Below are 21,686 nucleotides of genomic sequence, written 5' to 3'. Positions count from 1 at the left end.
CTGCCACCGTAATACTGTCCTTGACTAACAATGCCACCCCTCCCCCTCTTTTACCACCTTCCCTGAGCTTACTGAAATATCTAAACCCCGGCACCTGCAACAACCATTCCTGTCCCTGCTCTATCCATGTCTCCGAAATGGCCACAACATCGAAGCCCCAGGCACCAACCCATGCCGCATGTTCACCCACCCTATTCCGGATGCTCCTGGCATTGAAGAAGATCCACTTTAAACCACCTTCCTGCCTGCCGGTGCACTCCTGCAACTTTGAAACCTTACTCATAACCTCACTACTCTCAACCTCCTGTATACTGGAGTTACAATTCAGGTTCCCAAGCCCCTGCTGAACTAGTTTAAACTCTCCCGAAGAGCATTAGCAAATTTCCCCCCCAGGATATTGGTACCCCTCTGGCCCAAGTGTAGACCATCCCGTTTGTAGAGGTCCCACCGAGCCCAGAATTAGCCCCAATTATCCAGAAACCTGAAACCCTCTGTCCTGCACCATCCCTGTAGCCACGTGTTTAACTCCTCTCTCTCCCTATTCCTCGTCTTGCTAGCATGTGACACGGGTAACAACCCAGAGATAATAACTCTATTTGTTCTAGATCTAAGTTTCCACCCTAGCTCCCTGAATTCCTGCCTTACATCCCTATCCCTTTTCCTACCTATGTCGTCGGTACCTATGTGGACCACGACTTGCGGCTGCTCCCCCTCCCCCTTAAGGATCCCGAAAACACGATCCGATACATCACGCACCCTGGCACCTGGGAGGCAACACACCAACCGCGAGTCTCTCTCGTTCCCACAGAATCTCCTATCTATCCCCCTAACTATGGCGTCTCCAATGACTAATGCTCTACTCCTCTCCCCCCTTCTGAGCAACAGGGACAGACTCTGTGCCAGAGACCTGTACCCCATGGCTTACCTCTGGTAAGTCTTCCCCCTCCCACCCCAACAGTATCCAAAGCAGTATACTTGTTACTAAGGGGAACGACCACAGGGGATCCCTGTACTGACTGCTTCCTCCCAGCCCCTCTCACCGTCACCCATCTATCTTTATTCTTCGGAGTAACTACATCCCTGAAGCTTCTATCTATGACCACCTCTGCCTCCCGAATGATTCGAAGTTCATCCAGCTCCAGCTCCAGTTCCCTAACGTGGATTCTGAGGAGCTGGAGATGGGTGCACTTCCCACAGATGAAATCAGCAGGGACACTGACGGCATCCCTCACCTCAAACATTCTGCAGGAGGAACATTGCACTACCTTCTCTGCCATCCCCTCTAGATAAAAAAAGAAAAAGAAAGAAAGAGCTTACCTATTATTTATTCCCCTTCTCAGCAAGCACTCACTCAGCAACCTCTGCACCCCGATTATTATTATTGTGCCAGTGTTGGTGGCAGGGTGCCCCTAACCAGCGATTCTACGGACGTCTCCCGCAGGTGTGAGGCCAGTGCTTCTTTTGGAGAAGTCCACCAGGAATCCATCGATCTCCCAGGTCTCATGGTGCTTCCATGCCTGGTCTCTTCTTTTCCCACAACCAGCATGTCCAATCCGTCGAGGAACTGCTTCGTCCCCGAATCCCCCTCGGGGGCCCAGAGGTGTACGGCCCCTGGTAGAAGTCCGCGAAGGCCTCGTTGACCCTTTCCGGCGTGGTGTCTAGCCTGCTGCTGCTGTCCCTAACCTAAGCTATCTCCCTCGTGGTTGCCTGCTTTCTCAGCTGGTGCGGCAGCAGGCAGCTGGCTTTGTCTCCTTGTTCGTAGAAGGTTCCCCGTATCTGCCCTGCTTTCCCTGTGGAGAGAGGTCAAAGTCCATTTATATCTACTTCTTGTCCACTCCACGGTTGGGGCCGAGGAGTACGGCCAATCCATCTTCAGTATGGAGTTGACCAGCTCTTGCTGTAGCCATCTGTGATAGCCACTTCCAGAATACAAAATGGACGCTCACAAAGAATGTAGGGAAATGTGGACAATGCTAGACAACAAGCAGGCACCGTCCCGGAATGTATATTTGGGAAGCAGTTACCAGACGGAATCGAAACTCTGGGTCGATTAGCATATTGATGGCCCATCTCCGAGGAACAAAGGACTAACACTCAGGTAGTTGATACTGTTACAGACATCCCGGCGCCAGAAAGGCACAAACAAACAAAGAACAAAGAAATGTACAGCACAGGAACAGGCCCTTCGGCCCTCCAAGCCCGTGCCGACCATACTGCCCGACTAAACTACAATCTTCTACACTTCCTGGGTCCGTATCCTTCTATTCCCATCCTATTCATATATTTGTCAAGATGCCCCTTAAATGTCCCTATCGTCCCTGCTTCCACTACCACCTCCGGTAGTGAGTTCCAGGCACCCACTACCCTCTGCGTAAAAAACTTGCCTCGTACATCTACTCTAAACCTTGCCCCTCTCACCTTAAACCTATGCCCCCTAGTAATTGACCCCTCTACCCTGGGGAAAAGCCTCTGACTATCCACTCTGTCTATGCCCCTCATAATTTTGTATACCTCTATCAGGTCGCCCCTCAACCTCCTTCGTTCCAGTGAGAACAAACCGAGTTTATTCAATCGCTCCTCATAGCTTATGCCCTCCATACCAGGCAACATTCTGGTAAATCTCTTCTGCACACTCTCTAAAGCCTCCACATCCTTCTGGTAGTGTGGCGACCAGAATTGAACACTATACTCCAAGTGTGGCCTAACTAAGGTTCTATACAGCTGCAACATGACTTGCCAATTCTTATACTCAATGCCCCGGCCAATGAAGGCAAGCATGCCGTATGCCTTCTTGACTACCTTCTCCACCTGTGTTGCCCCTTTCAATGACCTGTGGACCTGTACTCCTAGATCTCTTTGACTTTCAATACTCTTGAGGGTTCTACCATTCACTGTATATTCCCTACCTGCATTAGCCCTTCCAAAATGCATTACCTCACATTTGTCCGGATTAAACTCCATCTGCCATCTCTCCGCCCAAGTCTCCAGACAATCTAAATCCTGCTGTATCCTCTGACAGTCCTCATCGCTATCCGCAATTCCACCAACCTTTGTGTCGTCTGCAAACTTACTAATCAGACCAGTTACATTTTCCTCCAAATCATTTATATATACTACAAACAGCAAAGGTCCCAACACTGATCCCTGTAGAACACCACTGGTCACAGCCCTCCAATTAGAAAAGCATCCCTCCATTGCTACCCTCTGCCTTCTATGGCCTAGCCAGTTCTGTATCCACCTTGCCAGTTCACCCCTGATCCCGTGTGACTTCACCTTTGTACTAGTCTACCATGGGGGACCTTGTCAAAGGCCTTACTGAAGTCCATATAGACAACATCTACTGCCCTACCTGCATCAATCATCTTAGTGACCTCCTCGAAAAACTCTATCAAGTTAGTGAGACACGACCTCCCCTTCACAAAACCGTGCTGCCTCTCACTAATACGTCCATTTGCTTCCAAATGGGAGTAGATCCTGTCTCGAAGAATTCTCTCCAGTAATTTCCCTACCACTGAAGTAAGGCTCACCGGCCTGTAGTTCCCGGGATTATCCTTGCTACCCTTCTTAAACAGAGGAACAACATTGGCTATTCTCCAGTCCTCCGGGACATCCCCTGAAGACAGCGAGGATCCAAAGATTTCTGTCAAGGCCTCAGCAATTTCCTCTCCAGCCTCCTTCAGTATTCTGGGGTAGATCCCATCAGGCCCTGGGGACTTATCTACCTTAATATTTTTTAAGACACCCAACACCTCGTCTTTTTGGATCACAATGTGACCCAGGCTATCTACACCCCCTTCTCCAGACTCAACATCTACCAATTCCTTCTCTTTGGTGAATACTGATGCAAAGTATTCATTTAGTACCTCGCCCATTTCCTCTGGCTCCACACATAGATTCCCTTGCCTATCTTCAGTGGGCCAACCCTTTCCCTGGCTACCCTCTTGCTTTTTATGTACGTGTAAAAAGCCTTGGGATTTTCCTTAACCCTATTTGCCAATGACTTTTCATGACCCCTTCTAGCCCTCCTGACTCCTTGCTTAAGTTCCTTCCTACTTTCCTTTTCTGCCACACAGGCTTCGTCTGTTCCTAGCCTTTTAGCCCTGACAAATGCCTCCTTTTTCTTTTTTACGAGGCCTGCAATATCACTCGTCATCCAAGGTTCCCGAAAATTGCCGTATTTATCTTTCTTCCTCACAGGAACATGCCTGTCCTGTATTCCTTTCAACTGACACTTGAAAGCCTCCCACATGTCAGATGTTGATTTGCCCTCAAACATCCGCCCCCAATCTATGTTCTTCAGTTCCCGCCTAATATTGTTATAATTAGCCTTCCCCCAATTTAGCACATTCATCCTCGGACCACTCTTATCCTTGTCCACCAGTACTTTAAAACTTACTGAATTGTGGTCACTGTTACCGAAATGCTCCCCTACTGAAACATCTACCACCTGGCCGGGCTCATTCCCCAATACCAGGTCCAGTACCGCCCCTCCCCTAGTTGGACTGTTTACATATTGTTTTAAGAAGCCCTCCTGGATGCTCCTTACAAACTCCGCCCCGTCTAAGCCCCTGGCACTAAGTGAGTCCCAGTCAATATTGGGGAAGTTGAAGTCTCCCATCACCACAACCCTGTTGTTTTTACTCTTTTCCAAAATCTGTCTACCTATCTGCTCCTCTATCTCCCGCTGGCTGTTGGGAGGCCTGTAGTATACCCCCAACATTGTGACTGCACCCTTCTTATTCCTGATCTCTACCCATATAGCCTCAATGCCCTCTGAGGTGTCCTCTCGCAGTATAGCTGTGATATTCTCCCGAACAAGTAGCGCAACTCCGCCTCCCCTTTTACATCCCCCTCTATCCCGCCTGAAACATCTAAATCCTGGAACGTTTAGCTGCCAATCCTGCCCTTCCCTCAACCAGGTCTCTGTAATGGCAACAACATCATAGTTCCAAGTAGTAATCCAAGCTCTAAGTTCATCTGCCTTACCCGTAATGCTCCTTGCATTAAAACATATGCACTTCAGGCCACCAGACCCGCTGTGTTCAGCAACTTCTCCCCGTCTGCTCTGCCTCAGAGCCACACTGTCCCTATTCCCTAGTTCTCCCTCAATGCTCTCACCTTCTGACCTATTGCTCCCGCGCCCACCCCCCTGCCATACTAGTTTAAACCCTCCCGTGTGACACTAGCAAACCTCGCGGCCAGGATATTTATGCCTCTCCGGTTTAGATGCAACCCGTCCATCTTATACAGGTCACACCTGCCCCGGAAGAGCTCCCAGTGGTCCAGATAACGGAAACCCTCCCTCCTACACCAGCTGTTTAGCCACGTGTTTGTCTGCTCTATCTTCCTATTTCTAGCCTCACTGGCACGTGGCACAGGGAGTAATCCCGAGATCACAACCCTCGAGGTCCAATGGCCACCTAAGACACGCCCAGCCATCAGGGCACCCACCCCTTTATTGGACAAGATAGGTAACAATGATCGAGAAGCAGCCCAATTAATTGGGACCAAGTTTAAGGCCCGCCTAAAAGCGCACAAAGCCCCTCCAAGTGTAAGAAGGAACCCCCCACGAGAGATTCGCTCTCCTGGATTTGGCTCTCAAAGTGGAGAGACCCATCTACCAGCATCACCAGAAGCAAGTAAGTTCAAGATCAACGCGCGCTACCAGACGGACGACCTTAGCTGTTCTCCTGTATCTCTTCGAACCCAACAGCCTCAGGTCCGAACAACGGGCATTGTTCCTCTGACTAAGTGGGCACCCGAAGTTAAATATAGGCGTTAGCGCTAGAGATAGTTTAGTTTGTATACTGTTGTGCATGAGTAGATCTTACTCTGTGTGTAAATAAATAGTATTGACTTTGAATTGACTAACTGGTGTATTGGCTCTTTGATCGGTATTCGGGTTGAACCTTGTGGCGGTATCGAGAGATACCCGGCGACTCTGAAAGTAGAAACATAATTAGGATTAAGAAAGGCGACCATATTGACCGCCATATTTATAACCAGATAAATAGAGCAACATTGCCTAGTCGCCCTCTCCTTCCTATCTTTGCATGCCTTGTACGCAATCATTTCCCCCATATCACTGCCTTCAGTGCCTCCCAGAACGTGGAGGCTGAGACCTCCCCATTCAGGTTGTTGGTAATGTATCCATCTATGGCCTCTGATATCCGTTCGCAGAATGCCTTATCGGCCAAGCGGGCCGTGTCCAGCCTCCATGGGGGGCCTTGTGCCTGGCCCGTCTCCAACCCCATGTCCACGTAATGTGGAGCATGGTCGGAGATTACTATTGCGGATTACTCTGCTCCTACCACCCCTGGAAGCACCGTTTTCCCAACTACAAAGAAACCATTGATGAGCCCGTGTGTGTATATTTCCGCAATAGTTTTATTCATGAATTCCACACTTCCCCAGTTGGGAGCGTACAAGTTTACAAGGACCACTGGTGCCCCTTCCAGTTCACCACTAAACATGATGTACAGTCTCCCATGGTCTATAACCATTCTCGTGGCTGTAAATGCTGTCCTCTTATTGAGCAGTATGGCCACCTCCCCCAGCCCTCATCCATTCATAGCACGAATGGTAAGTCTGTCGCACGCAGCTCTTTCTTACCGCAGTTGGCCTTTCTCCCTCAGGTGGGTTTCCTGGATGAAGACTATGTTGCCTTTCATACTTTTCAGATAGTTGAAGACTCTGGATTTTTCACTGGGCCATTAAGTCCACTGAAGTTCTGACGGGGGGTTTAGTTGGTGCTCCCCCCCCCCTGTGGGATCAACCGTACTTACCTTGTGGATGCGCCCCATCATTCCGGGATTCAGTTTGTTAGGGGGCATCTAACATGGCCGTGCTCACCGTCCTCACCATGAGCCTGTGCCCCTGCGCTCCGGGGTTTCCCTCTGTCCAGGGTCCACCAAAGCTGGCCGTATGCCATGTGGATGTTCCCGTGCGCCTCGGGGTTTCCCTTTGTTTGAGGGCCCTCCAAAGGGGCTGTATGTGGAGCCTTTGTTCTCTTTGCCGCAGTGAGCGCTCTGCTGTAGTCAACTTTGTGCTCCCCCAACCGTTGGCTTTCCCCCTGGGTTCGATCTATACCTCCTCCTGACCGCTGAGTGTCTCTTCTTCCCCCCTCACCCTTTCCTCCTCCTCACCCCCTACTTCGTCTTACTGCTCTCACCCCCTCCTTTCTGGGACTCAACGTCAGATTTAAAGGTAAGGTGGTTCAGTCCCTTGCAAATAGTCTCTATATTGTTTGATGACCGATACGATTAAGTGTGTGGCTCACTGCTGTTTTCATGCCTTCCCAGTGCATGAATTCACCTGCTTCCGTCAGCGCAGTGACATAGTACTCCGTGCCCTGAAAGTCACCCAGATCTTTGGGGGGGGTACAGCATTCCAAACCGCGCATTGTTCTTATAAAGAGCTGCTTTTTCTTTGTTAAATTGCGCCTGGCGCTTGACCACATCTGCCCCAATGTCCTGGTACACCAGGATTGAGTGTCGCTGTCATTTAAAAGACCTTATATGTTCTGCGCTGTTCAGGATCTTTTCCCAGTCTTGGTACCTGTGCAGTTTCACAATGATGGCCCGCGCCTGCACCCCCAGCCTTGGGCTTTGGTCGGAGTGACCTGTGGGCTCTGTCCACTTCTGGGGGTTTGCGGAAGCTTTCCCCTCCAACTAGTTTTCCCAGAATGTGGGCCACGTGCTCCATAGGGTTCCTGTCCTTGGCACCCTCCAGAAGGCCCACAATGGTTTTGGTGGCGCGATCATTTTTAAAAAATCCTCGACCTTCTCCCGCCGTGTCCCTTGTGTCACCACCAACCTTGCCATCTCCGTCTCCAGTGGGGCGATGCAATCGCTCTGGTCCATCGTGGCCTTCTCCAGCTCTCTGATCGTTGCCTCCTGCGTCTCTAGCCGCTGTTCCGTCTTTTGCAGCGCCACTTGCAGGGCCATTGTCTCAGTCTTACTCTCCCGGCTTTTGCTGCTTCTGCCGCCACTTTGGTTTCTCAGGTTGTTGTTACTTGGCATGTTTCTTTCATAGTGGTAATGTTGGAGGACGGTGGGAGGTTTTTTTCAAGAGTTTTGTGACCTATTTTGGTTAAAAGTATCTAATTTAGAGTTTCCAGGAGGAGAGTCTCCTTTTGTGCCTCCGCACTGCATATATCTGTCACCGGATGTGTCTACACTCTGACAATTACTGACTTGGATGCAGGGGTAGAAGGTACTATTGCCAAATTTGCAGATGACACTCAAATAGGTGAGAAAGTAAGTTGCAATGAGGAAAAGAAATGGATATAGAAAGGTTAGGTGATTGGGCAAAGATTTTACAGATGGAGTTTAATGTGAGTAAGTATGAGGTTATCGATTTTGGTCAGAAAAAGAGAATGGCAACATTATCTAAATGGAGAGATACTTCAATGGAGAGGGTTCTGGGTGTCCTCGGGCATGAATTGCAGAAATTTAGTATGCAGGTACAGCAGGTAATAAGGAGGGCAAATGGAATTTTGGCCTTTATGGCTAAAGTTATAGAGTATAAAAGTAGGAAAGTACTGCTGCAACTGTACAAGGCATTGGTGAGACAGCACCCGGAGTACTGTGTGCACTTTCGGTCCCCTTACTTGAGGAGGGATGCAGTTCCTAGATTGATTCCAGAGATGTCTTTTGAAGAGAGATTGAGCAGTTTAGGTCTGTACTCTCTCGAGTTGAGAAGAATGGGAAGAGATCTAATTGAGTGATATAAGATGATAAAAGATATTGACAAAGCAGATGTGGAGTGGATGTTTCCTCTTGTGGGGCAATCTAGAACGAGAGTTTTAGGATAAAGAGTAGCATAATTTAAAACAGATGAGGAGAAATTACTTTTGAATCTGGAATTTACTATTCCAGAGTGTGGCGGATGCCAGGAAATTAAGTAAATTTAAGGAGGAGATGGGCAGATTTTAAATTAGTTATGGGGTGAAGGGTTATGGAGGACAGGCAGGAAATTGGAGTTGAGGCCAAGATGAGATTAGCTATGATCGTATTGAATGACGGAGCAGGCTCGAGGGGCTAAATTTGACTAATCCTGCTCCTAGATCGTATGTACTTAATTTACTGAGGTTCTCAAATTAGCAAAATCCTTTTCCAGTTGAATCTTCAATGGTCTTTCTGTCAGGCCAGTATAATGTTGGGACACCCAAAACTGAGTTCAGAGGGGCTCCACCACTGCTCTTTATATCTACAATAGTACTGAAAGTCATGTTTCTCCCACAGCAAAGCTTGTAAAATTGGTTCACTAAACTTTCAGAAAACTTTCTCAGGAAACTAAGGAAATTCACCATAGCCACAATAACTCTTAGCAATTTTTACAGATACATCACAGTAAGTCCTATCTGGCCGCTTCACAGCCTGGTATGGCAACTGCTCGGCCCAAGACCGTAAGAAACTACAGAGTCGTGAACACAGCCCAGTCCATCACACAAACCCGCCTCCCATCCATTGATTCTGTCTACACCTCCAGCTGCCTAATCAAAGACCCCTCTCACCCGGCTTATTCTCTCTTCCAACTCCTTCCATCGGGCAAGAGATACAAAAGTCCAAGAACACGCACTAACAAGTTCAAAAACAGCTTCTTCCCCACTGTTACCAGGCTCCTGAATAACCCTCTTATGGACTGAACTGATCTCTTCATGTATCTTCTCTACTGAGTAGTACTACACTCTGTATGCTCACCCTGTGCCTGTGTATTTACATTGTGTATTTATGAATGTCCTATAGTTTTCATGCATGGAACGATCTGTCTGGACTGTACACAGAACAATACTTTTCACTGTATCTCGATACGGTGACAAATCAAATCCAAATCCAAACTTTCACAAAATAATTTTTTTTGTACTTGGTATATGACTTTTCATGATTAATGTGCTCAAGCTTTTTATTTGTTTGATGTACTATTGCTCCCCCGTTTACGCACTTTTTCCATCTTCGATCCAAAGCATACAACCGCACATTTCGCTATTCAAACTGCATTTGCTGCTATTCTGTCATCTCATTTAACCCATGTTGCAGATGTCCAAACTCTGGTCCATGGGTTGTGATAATTTAGCTTCTCTTATTTGTTGGTTGGCCTTGTTTGAAATTTGTGGATTTGAAGGTGTGGAATTGTACTGTTGCCCCCTTAGAACAGCAGTGCGATTAGCATCTGTGACTTGACACACATGCAGGTCAATCGAAACATGAATTTAAACTTTAAATGTGTCGATTACAGATTTGTCTTGTTTTATGTCAAGAGACATTGGGCGCGATTTACCGGTCCCCATTCGGGCAAAATAGTATGCCATGATATGCATGTAACCTCAAAATACTATAAGTGACTTTTTGATACATTTCAGGTATTTCTTATAATGCACAAAATCAAAATAGATTTAGAAAGAAACATGGTATTGCAATCTTTGCAAAAGTTTGTAATTAGGGCTATGCAACATAATTGTTTTAAATAATTTGGAAATGTGGAGGGTGCAATGCATGGGGTCAAAATTGCTGCAAATTCCAGAACTGGAAGAAATGCTTCTTGCTTATAACATGCTTTCAGACTTTTAAGTCATGGGGTTAATTTTTCCTATGCTTCCCAGACAGAAACAAGGCACAAGGGCACTCTTTTTATAGTTTCCTGTGAAACAGGAGGAGAAGCACTGACCATCCAGCCCCTCACTTGAACACTTCTTCGATCCTGGGCTCGATCACTCATTGCAGCCTGCTGCTGCTAGATTCAAACAACTCCTCAGCCACTTCCCAAAGACCCTTGGTATCTAATGTTTAGGAATATGATGTGCCGTATGTCAATGATGTTTCACTGTTAAAATTAGCTTTGCTAAAATCAAACCCTTTTGTCGTTGTGTGCACTTCGTGAAGAGGAAATTAATTTTTTATTGCAATTCTTTTTTCTATAGCCTTTATCTTCCAGTATGGCGCTTACTGAAATGAAGCCCTGTTTGGCTTGCTGTAATCAGGAGATCAGTGCGGAAAGTGAGGATTGTAGAGAGATATCTAAGCCACAGATCACTTGGAATCTCACCTCAAGTAGTTCCTCTGAAGGTGGTGAGTTTATGACCAAAACGTGATGGTATAATGTAATTAATAATCAGTGAGAAAGTACTTAATTGAAAAGTTATTGCATTCAATTGTATGGCTTCACATAGAATCATTGAATCATCACAGTGCCAAAATGAACATTTGGCCCATCATGCATATCCTGGCTCCTTGAATGAGCTGTCCAATTTAGCCCATGCTCCAACATTCTTCCAACAGTCCTGCAAATGAATCCACTTCAAGTATATGTCCAATTACTTTTTGAAAATTCCTATGGAATTTGATAGTCCCGTTCTTTAAGGCAGTGTATTCCAGACCATAGCCCCACATTTCCCCCCTGGTTCTGACAATGATTTTAAATCTGTGACCTCTGGTTACCGTTGCTTCTACCACCAGAAATAGTTTATCCTTATTTACACGGCCAATAGGGTTCATGATTTTAAACAGTGTTTTAAAGAGGTTTAGCCTAAGTGCCTCTATTAGTCAAGTCAAGGATTTGAAATGCCTTTCGAACAACCTTCTCAACTTGTTCAGCCATTTTCAAGTTCTTGCGTACCAGGTCTCTCTGATCCTGTACCCTCCTCAAGGTTTTACCGTTCTATTTATATTGCCTATCCTCATTCATCTTACCAATGTGCAACCCTGGTATCTATGGTCCATAACAAAATTGGAACATGAGAAATAAGAAGGCATCAGTCATCTGGCTTGCTCTGCCATTTATTCCGATCATGGCTGCCTCAACTCCACTTTCCTCCTCACTCCCCATATCCCTTTATTCTCTCCGGGATCAAAAAAGTGTTTATCCAGTCTTGAAGGTGGATCATTCACAACCCCCCCCGGCGTAGAGAATTCCGATGGTTCACAACTCTCCTGAGTGAAATAATTTCCCCTTATTCTGAAGCTGTGACACCATATTCTAGATTCCCCAGTTGGGGGAAACAAGCTCTCAGTGTCTGCTCTGTTAAGCCTCTCAGAATCTTGTATGTTTCAATATGAACACTTCTCATTCTTTTAAACTAAAGAGTGTAAACCACATTTATTCAGCCTCTCATCATAGGACCGCCCTCTCATCTCAGGAACCAATCTAGTGAACCTTCTCTGCATCTCCTCATATGCAAGAATATCTTCCCTAAATATGGAGGCCAAATTGCGCATAGCATTCCAGGTGTAGCCTCAACAAAGCCCAGTAGAATTGCAGCAGGACTTCCTTGTTCTTGCACTCAGGTCCTCTTAGAATAGAGACCAACATGACATTTGCTTTCCAAATTGCTTATTGTATCTGTATTTGTTCCTTGTCGAGTAAATCCAAGTCTCTGATTATCAACATTTAAAAGTTTCACGCCATTCAAGGAAATTCTGCTTTTTCACTCTTGCGGCCAATAGGAATAATTTCTCGCTTCCCCACATGACACTTCAGCTGCTACCTTGTTGTCCATTCACTTAACCTGTCTAAATCTTTTTGACTCTTTATGTCCTCCTCATGGATTACATTCCCACCTAAACTTTCATCGTCGACAAACCCAGATACAAAATTCTGGGTCTCTTCATCAAAGTGATTCATATAAATTGTAAATAGTTGAGACCCCAGCATTGATTCTTGAGGCACTCCACTAGTTAGAACCTATCAATTTGGAAATGCCTCATTTTTCTCCACCCTTGCTTTTTGTCTGCTAACCAGTCCTCTATTCATGCTGATTCATGCAACTCCATAAGCCCTTATCTTGCATATTGATTCTGTGTGACGTTTTATTGAATGCTTTATCAAGGCCTCAACATCTTTGTTGAAGTGTGGTGTCAATAATTGTACAATAACGCCAACTGATGCCCAACCAGTGATTTATAAGGTAAAAGCAAATTACTGCAGATGATAGAATCTGAAACAAAAACAGAAAATGCTGGATAATCTCAGCAAGTCTGACAGCATCTGTGGAGAGAGAACAGGGCTAACGTTTCGAGTCTGGATGACTCTTTGTCAAAGCTGATTTATAACATTTTTCTATGACAGTCTTGCTTTTATATTCAGTGCTATTTACAATTATTTTTTTTAACAAACAATTTTATTGAGGTATTTTTTGGCGTTGTAAACATTTACAGATTACAGAAATATGCAAACATCAACAGAAAACCAACATTTCAACCAAACCATAATGCACATACCTGCTCCTCTCCCACCTACACTCCCCGCCTGTTTATCCCTCCTACTCTACCCTAATCCCTCCCCCCCTCTGCTGACGCTCACTCTCCGCGAAGAAGTCATGAATGGTTGCCACCTTCGGGCGAACCCCAATACAGATCCCCTCAAGGCGAACTTGATTTTTTTCCATACCCAGAAAACTTGACATGTCCGAAAGCCATAGTTCGGTCTTTGGGGGTTTTGAGTCCCGCCATGCCAGCAGTATTCGCCGCCGGGCTATCAGGGAAGCAAAGGCCAGAACATCGGCCACTTTCTCCCCCTGGACTCCCGGGTCCTCCGAAACCCTGAAAATTGCCACCTCTGGACTCATCACCACCCTTTTTTCTCAGCACCCAGGACATGACATCCGCAAATCTCTCCCAGTACCCCCTAAGCTTAGGGCATGCCCAAAACATGTGGACGTGGTTCGCTAGTCCTCCCGCGCATCTAGCGCACTTGTCCTCGACCCCAAAGATTTTGCTCATCCGAGCCACTGTCATGTGGGCCCGGTGAACGACCTTAAACTGAATCAGGCCGAACCTGGCACTCGTTGCGGTTGAGTTTACCCTACTCAGGGCTTCCGCCCATACTCCATCCTCCATCTCCCTGCCGAGTTCCTCCTCCCATTTGAGTTTCAGCTCCTCCGTCTGGGACTCTTCCCCCTTCATGAGCACCTTGTAAATATCCGAGACACTACCCTCTCCTCCTTTTCCTCCAGAGGCTATTCTGTCCTGAATCCCTATTGGCGGGAGGCGTGGGAAGGATGGGACCTGTCTGCGTACAAAGTCCCGCACCTGTAAGTACCTAAAGTCATTTCCTCTTTCCAGCCCCGCTTTCTCCTCCAAATCCCTCAAACTTGCAAAGTTCCCCTCCAGGAACACATCGCCCACCCTCCTCACCCCCGCCCGCCGCCATGCTCAAAACCCTCCATCCATGTTCCCGGGGGTGAATCGATGGTTATCACAAATTGGAGCCCAGACCGATGCCCCCATGCTTTCTCCACTGGCCCCAAATCCACAGGGCTGCCCCCACTACCGGGCTGGTGGAGGCTATTTACAATTCTAAGTATCCCAGATACTTTCTTATCCACTCTCAGCTTGTCCTGTCACCTTTAAAGATTTGTGAATATGCACCCCCCAGCACTTTTACTCTTGCAGCTACCTCAGAATAGTGCCATTTTGATGCCTCCCCATGTTCTTCCTCCCAATCCTAACCATCTGCCACGTGTTTGCTCATTTCACCAGTCTGACTGTCTGTCCTCTTGGAGAAATTGAAGAAATAAATTTGAGAAAGTATTTCACAATTGCCATTGTTAAAGTGGCAGTAGGGTTTGTTTGAGTTGGGGTGGAAAATATGGTTCACTGCATACCTGCAGAATAACAACAGAGATTGTCAGAATAAATGCAGAGATCGGCAGCTGACTCTGCCTCAGTGAGCGTTCACATTCAGACTTCAGATTTTTAAGTATTATCACAATGAAGGGGAATGTTTAATTGCCAAATTTATTTTATACATTAAAATTATGAATGGGTCTCATTAACAAAGGTGTGTGTCATAATGCTTAAATATGTACAGATCTCCAACTGCTAATGAACGAATATCTTTGCAATTAGAGATATGAAGCTGTCTTTGTATTGTAGATTTTACCTGCAGAAAGAGTGCTGTGGGTGGCATTGTATGATGTGGTGCTGTGTTAGATCTGTAAAGTCTGCATTTATTCCCTGATAGGTATCAATTCAGCTGACCTCAGAGTGATAGCAATGGCTGTATTAGCTCAGGGTGCAAATGAGGGGAAGTATCAGCAAGAATGTCTGCAAGCAGTCTTTGCTGCAAAGTGAGCATGTTGTGGGCATTCGGTGAGGGCAGCAGGAAGCTCAGCTGTGATAGATCCCCCAAGCTCAAAACGCCTGCTAGCAGTCATTGTCGAGCTCATACTTGATGCACAACCACTTGGACAACATACTGGAGGGTTTCTGGCACCCGTGGTTGGATACTGTTTAAATCTTCCACTTGGGGGTCTGTAAAGCAACTTATATAAAAAATGATGCAGAAAGCACAAACTTGTACTTTTCATAAAGAGTTCATGAATTCTCCATTTTCAAAATTGTGATTGTTAGAAGTGTTCATTTTAAAAAATGTATGATTTGAATAACTTTTTATTGGTTTTGCCAGTTTAAGATTGCATGTTAACGTTTCTTTCAAATGTTCCGGTGAGCCATAGATTGCACATTGTATACGGTTAGATTAGAAAAAAAAATTATTTTAAAAAATCAATCACAGGGTGTGTACCAGCATTTGCTCCCCATTTCTAATTGCCTTGAGAAGGTGGTGAAGAGCTACCTACTTGAACCGCTGCAGTCCCTGAGGTGTAGGTACACCCACAGTGCTTTTAGGGAGAGAAGTCTAGGGTTTTTACCCATCGGCAGTGAAAGAACAGCAATATATTCAGTCAGGATGGTGAGTGGCTTGGAGCAGAACTTGCAGGTGCTGATGTTCCCAGCCATCTAGGTAGTAGAGTTTGCAGGTTTAGGAGATTCTGTCAAAAGAATCTTGATAAGTTGCTGCAGTGCATGTTGTATATTGTTAACAGCGCTGCCACTGTGCATCGTTAGTGGAGGGAGTGAATGTTTAAGGTGATGGATCAGGTAATAATCAAGTGGGCTGCTTTGTCTGGATTGTGTTGAGCTTCTTGTGTGTTGTTGGAGCCAGGCAAGGATAGAGTTTCCATCCCACTGCTGACTTATGCCTTGTCGATAGTGAACAGGCTTTGGGAAGGCAGATGTTGGGTTACGTGCAACAGAATTTCCAGCCTTCTGGACCTGTTCTTGTTGCCACAGTATTTATATGGTTGGCCCCGTTCAGTTTCTGGTCAGTAGTAGCCAGGATATAGATATAGATTCTCTCTTGCTTGAAATGATCATTGACTAGCACTTTTGTGGAGCAAATGTACTTGCCAAACTGTACAACCTGAAATGTAACAGTTGAGGGAACATTTTCTATAGGCACTGGCAACAAATATTGCTTGATATGCTTTCACCATATTCTTGCCTGTTATTTTTATGGCATATTAAACTGTTTTACATAAGTAAAAAGGTAAAGGTAAAGTCACATTCGCCCCAGATGACCATAGGTTCAAAAGGGAAAGCTGACCGGTGATGATTTTAACCTAAGGATCACCACACCTCAAGCAAGGGGCAAGATTGAGAAGGCGGGCCTTCATGAATAGCCTCAACTGGTACAGGAATTGAACCCGTGCTGTTGGCCATGCGCTGCATCACAAACCAGCTGTCCAGCCAAGTAAACTAAACCAGCTCACTTTACATAAGTAGGTTAACACAAAACCTCAAGTTCAAATGTCCAATTAGAATACATATTATATATTTTGTCACAACAAAAACATATCACACCACAGTAATTTCTTGTTGCAATAAATTAATAACACCGCTCCAATAACCAGCTTTGTAGAACAGTCATAATTTGTTTTATATCAGTGTATGTTGTCAGGTTGTGTGTGTATATGGGTGTACATAAGTATAATGCTGGCGTTATAAATAGACTTTGATCGAGATGCTTCAGGCTGTTCCATTCTGAGATGAAGTCTTCCAGAGTTCTAAATGATTTTAGACGCTGAATGACAGAATAATATATTTACTCTTATGAATTTGTGATTTATATTCTTTCAGAGAAGTTAAATTATTGGTCTGCGAAAACAAAGAAAGGATACCAGTGGATTAGTGGAACGTGTTTTCCCATGGAAGGGAAAAGCATTAAGGATGCAACCAAGCAGATATTTTCCTTGTTACAAGGTAGTCCTTAATCCTTTTTGATTTCAATGTGTACTTCTAGTTGGTTTCAGAAGCTAGAATAGTTTGTTATTTCAGCAAAAAAAAAAAACTTGGAGAACGTTTCCACTCAAAACGTTTCAGAGTAATGCATTCAACATGGTTATGGGCATAAATTTGGAAAATGCCACTGTCCTCAGCTGTTGGACTAGGAGAAGAAATTGACCCCTTACTTGCAGAAAATGGTGCATTTGCCCTTTTTTATCTGAATGTAATGGCGTACGCGAGAGAGATAGGTATATTGGAAAAACTTCAACCACGGCATAATACATCTGATGGAGCACATCCCTCTTACGTTGTGCATTGTAGAATAAAGGGTATTTTCATCGCATTCTGGAATTTAGGGTGAAAATACCAATAACTCATAGAATCGTAACAACACGGAAGGCCATTTGACTCATCAAGTCTATGGTAGCTCTCTGATGAGCAATCCAGTCAGTCCCATTAATGTATTCTATCCAGTAACCCTCTTAATTTTGTTCCCTCAAGTGCCGATCCATTTTCCTTTTGAAATCATTGATTATATCTGCTTCCATCACCCCCCTCGGCAGTGAGTTCCAGGTCATTCCCAACCACTGTGTAAAAAAGAAAAAAAAAAGTTCTTCCTCACCTCCCACTTGCTTACATCAATGGTGGGTGGGGTTTTGCAAACAATACCCAGGGAAAGAATCAACAGGCATTTGGAGAGGTTTGAGTTAATTACAGAGTCAGCATGGATTTGTAAAAGGCAGATTGTCTTTGACTAATCCAACTGAGGTTTCTGATGAAGGATGATGAAGGGAATGCTATGGATGTTGATGATATGGATTTTAAGAAAGCATTTGCCAAAGGACCAGATAAGAGGCTGGTAGCAAAATGGTGGCTCATGGACTAGGAAGGTCATTGGCAGCTTGGATGAACAAATGATTTGGGACAGAAAACAGTGAGTTGTGAGAAATCATTATTTTTCAAAGTGTAAATATCTTTTATAAATAACTTGGGCATTGGAATACAGAGGAAATTTTTGAAATTTGCAATGATATTGCACTTAGAAGAGTGTCAAACATTGAAAATTATACAAATTGTCTGCAACAGGATGTAGTTAGGCTAGGAGAATGGGGAGGCATGTGGCACATAGAAATTAACACAGAGAAGTGTGAGTTGCTGCATTTTGGCAGGCGAGATAATATAGACTCAATGGCACAGTTTTAAAGCATGTGCAGGAAGAGAAGGACCTGGACTGGATGTGCATCAATCTTTTAAAGGGCCTGTTGAAAGAGTGGCAAACTGAGCATGTGAGATTTTAGGCTTCTTGAATAATGTTATTGAGTACAAAAGCAGGGAAGTTACGCTGAGCTTTCAAAAAAACCCTGTTTAGGCCAGAACCAGAGTATTGCATCCAGTTTTGGTCACCACACTCTAGGAAGGATGTGAAGGTCCTTGAGAGGGTCCAGAGAAGATTTAGCAGAATAGTTCCAGGGATGGGCGATCTTAGTTACAAGTTTGGGGTTGGAGAAACTGGGGTTGTTCTCCTTGGAGCAAAAGAGGTTATGGGGAGATTTGATGGATGTGTACAAGATTATGACAGGTTTAGATAAGACAGACAAAGAAAATGTACTCCCATTATCTGACGGTGCAAACTAGTGGACACAGATTTAAAAATTTGGGCAAGAGATGCAGGGGGTATACAAGGAAGAGCGTTTTTAACACGGCAATTGGTAATGACCTGGAATGTTTTATCCTATGATAATCACTCTTACCAAAGTGTTCTCACACAAACACTTGGCCCACCTCATTCCCCAGCACCAGATTCGGCAATACCTCCTTCCTAGTTGGACTGAGAACATTCTGGTCAAGCAAGTTTTCCTGGGCATATTTCAGAAATTACTGCCCCTCCTTATCCTTTACTGTAATAAATTGGCAAGTCATGTTGCAGCTGTATAGAACCTTAGTTAGGCCACACTTGGAGTATAGTGTTCAATTCTGGTCGCCACACTACCAGAAGGATGTGGAGGCTTTAGAGAGGGTGCAGAAGAGATTTACCAGAATGTTGCCTGGTATGGAGGGCATAAGCTATGAGGAGCGATTGAATAAACTCGGTTTGTTCTCACTGGAACGAAGGAGGTTGAGGGGCGACCTGATAGAGGTATACAAAATTATGAGGGGCATAGACAGAGTGGATAGTCAGAGGCTTTTCCCCAGGGTAGAGGGGTCAATTACTAGGGGGCATAGGTTTAAGGTGAGAGGGGCAAAGTTTAGAGTAGATGTACGAGGCAAGTTTTTTACGCAGAGGGTAGTGGGTGCCTGGAACTCACTACCGGAGGAGGTAGTGGAAGCAGGGACGATAGGGACATTTAAGGGGCACCTTGACAAATATATGAATAGGATGGGAATAGAAGGATACGGACCCAGGAAGTGTAGAAGATTGTAGTTTAGTCGGGCAGTATGGTCGGCACGGGCTTGGAGGGCCGAAGGACCTGTTCCTGTGCTGTACATTTCTTTGTTCTTTGTTCTTTGTAATGTTGTCCCAAGCAATATTTGGGTTACTAAAATTACCCCAATGGCACCAATCTGTAGTTCTGACTTCTACAGATTTGTTTTCCTCGCTCCTACACACTCAGTCGCTATTTGGAGCTCTGTGGAATAGCCACAGTAGCGTGGTTGTATCCTCTTTGCTTCTAACCAAATGGATTCCGCCCTTGCCTACTCGAGGACATCTCTTTCCAAAGCTACAATGTCTTTGATAATCTGTACTGTCACCCACCTCCCGGTTTTCCTTCCCTATCTTTTCTGAACACTTTGTGTCCGTGAATATTAAGCACCCACTTTTAAACCACCTTTCTGTTATTACCATTATCATATTTCCACATGGATATTTGAGCTGCAGCTCACCAAGTTATTCATCAACACTTTGTGGGTTTATGTGCACGCATTCTAAATCAGTCTTTGTTTTCTTAGTCTGAAGAAAAAAAAAACATCATGTTGTGATGGCAGGGAATCCTCTTCAAGAATTACCAAATTGACTTTTACAATGCAATGATTTATGTGAAATACAGATGCACGTCCCCATAAATACATTCTACATTTTCAGCGGTTTCCTCCAATAGCAGTGCTCACTTTCTGACATAAATGTTTCACATTACTGTACAATTGAGTAGAACTCTGTCTAAATCAGAGCAGAAAGAGAAAATAAATGTAATGGGTGAGAGTTCCTTCAGAATATATTACTGTAAAACTTTTACACGTTTAGTTGACAGATGATTACTTTTCGTTTTGTTGTAGCGGAGTTGGCAGTGAAAGAATACAAGTTATCAGATGTCATCCTGCTTTACCTGTATCTGAAGGACATGAGTGATTTTGGCATCATAAATTCAATCTATGAGTCCTACTTCAATCTCAGCCCACCTGCAAGGTAATATATCAGGTACATTGTAAAAGTCTATTTTAAATCTTTATCGTACAGTTTCACATCTTGAATATTCTTAGATTGCAAAATACTTGGCAAGGTTGAGAGATCAAGAAAAACAACTGTAATTTTCCAAAGTAAAACTCACACACATTCATATGTCCTGATTTCTGGGCTAACCCCTAAAATATAGGCAATAAGATATTATACTCTGGCTTGTGATGGTACATAATAGTTTTTCAAGGTATCAAAAAAAAAAATCAAGGTTAATATAACCTCTTGTGTCAGAAGAGAAGAACGAGGATGATCAAAATGCAGGTTGTAATTCTTGATCCTGGCCTACAGAAAGAATACAATATTCCCATTAATGATAATTATCGGACAATTTGTACTATATTCTATCCTTATTGAATCCGTGGCACGAGCAGGAGAAATTTGACTTTAATTCCATTTGTTTTTCATAGTTTATAAGAAACCCAGTAATGCCTACCAAATAATTTTATTTTCTTAGTCATCCTTCAAGGTGAAGATGACCATGTTCATTATCTGTGGGATCTGGTAGGGTTCTGTAGGTGGATGCTAAGACTAAGATCTTTTAGCAACACCCATCTGAACCCTACATTGTCACTTCAGACTTTGTGAATTTATACAGGCCTACATACGCCTAACTGACCATTTTACAGAGATTCTCTTCTGGAAGAAGGCATTATTTCTTCAGGAAATTGAGTTTTCCCCCCAACTTTGAATTATGGGCTTTGATAGTAATGTCGGAGCTGTGCACTGGATTTTAATGCAAAACTGACTTGTCAGTGTATCACTTCTTGAACTAAAGGCAATGTTACCTCTTACGAACAGGAAAGGAAGGTATTGATCAATTGGGAGACATTTGTGTTCTCTTTCAGCTCAAGTATTTTTGACACTTTCTAGTTAATACAGGATGCTGTCAGCTTGAACACTTCAAGCTTTCATTACCTATGAATCAGTACAATAAAAAGAAAAGTTAGATACACACCTGACATTCTTGTAAACTTGTACTGCTATAATTCAAACAGATCAAAAAATACCATTCTGTTCAGTGAAATGTTAAATAGAATCTGCATGTCTTATATTAATTTAGCCCACTCCTGATTAAGTTACCTGTGTTTAAATTACTTTTCTTGGTGACATCACCTGTATTAGCCAGATTGATAAGCTGGGTAGAGGAGGCTTCAGCATTTTCAAAAACA

General features: G+C 44.4%; 1 protein-coding gene across 6 annotated transcripts in view; it reads left to right on the top strand.

The window, feature by feature from the left end:
- dph6 (diphthamine biosynthesis 6) overlaps positions 1-21,686 on the top strand; it is a 406,744-nt gene that overhangs the window by 182,227 nt on the left and 202,831 nt on the right. For 4 of the 6 annotated variants that reach the window (XR_011936487.1, XR_011936486.1, XM_072484534.1 and 1 more), the window contains exons 9-11: positions 10,922-11,069; positions 16,917-17,039; positions 20,337-20,466. Coding sequence is in view for 4 of the 6 variants with exons in the window: in XM_072484534.1 (XP_072340635.1) it covers positions 10,922-11,069; positions 16,917-17,039; positions 20,337-20,466 (401 nt within the window). In the remaining 2 variants the exon portion in view is untranslated. Of the gene's footprint in view, positions 1-10,921; positions 11,070-16,916; positions 17,040-20,336; positions 20,479-21,686 lie in introns of all 6 variants that reach the window. The other 2 variants (XM_072484542.1, XM_072484563.1) reach the window with 2 other exon arrangements.

The sequence above is a fragment of the Scyliorhinus torazame genome, chromosome 2, assembly GCF_047496885.1.
Source record: "Scyliorhinus torazame isolate Kashiwa2021f chromosome 2, sScyTor2.1, whole genome shotgun sequence".
In the NCBI taxonomy this organism is placed as follows: Eukaryota; Metazoa; Chordata; class Chondrichthyes; order Carcharhiniformes; family Scyliorhinidae; genus Scyliorhinus; species Scyliorhinus torazame.
Note: the sequence above shows the minus strand (reverse complement) of the source record. Positions and strands in the feature narration are given on the sequence as shown.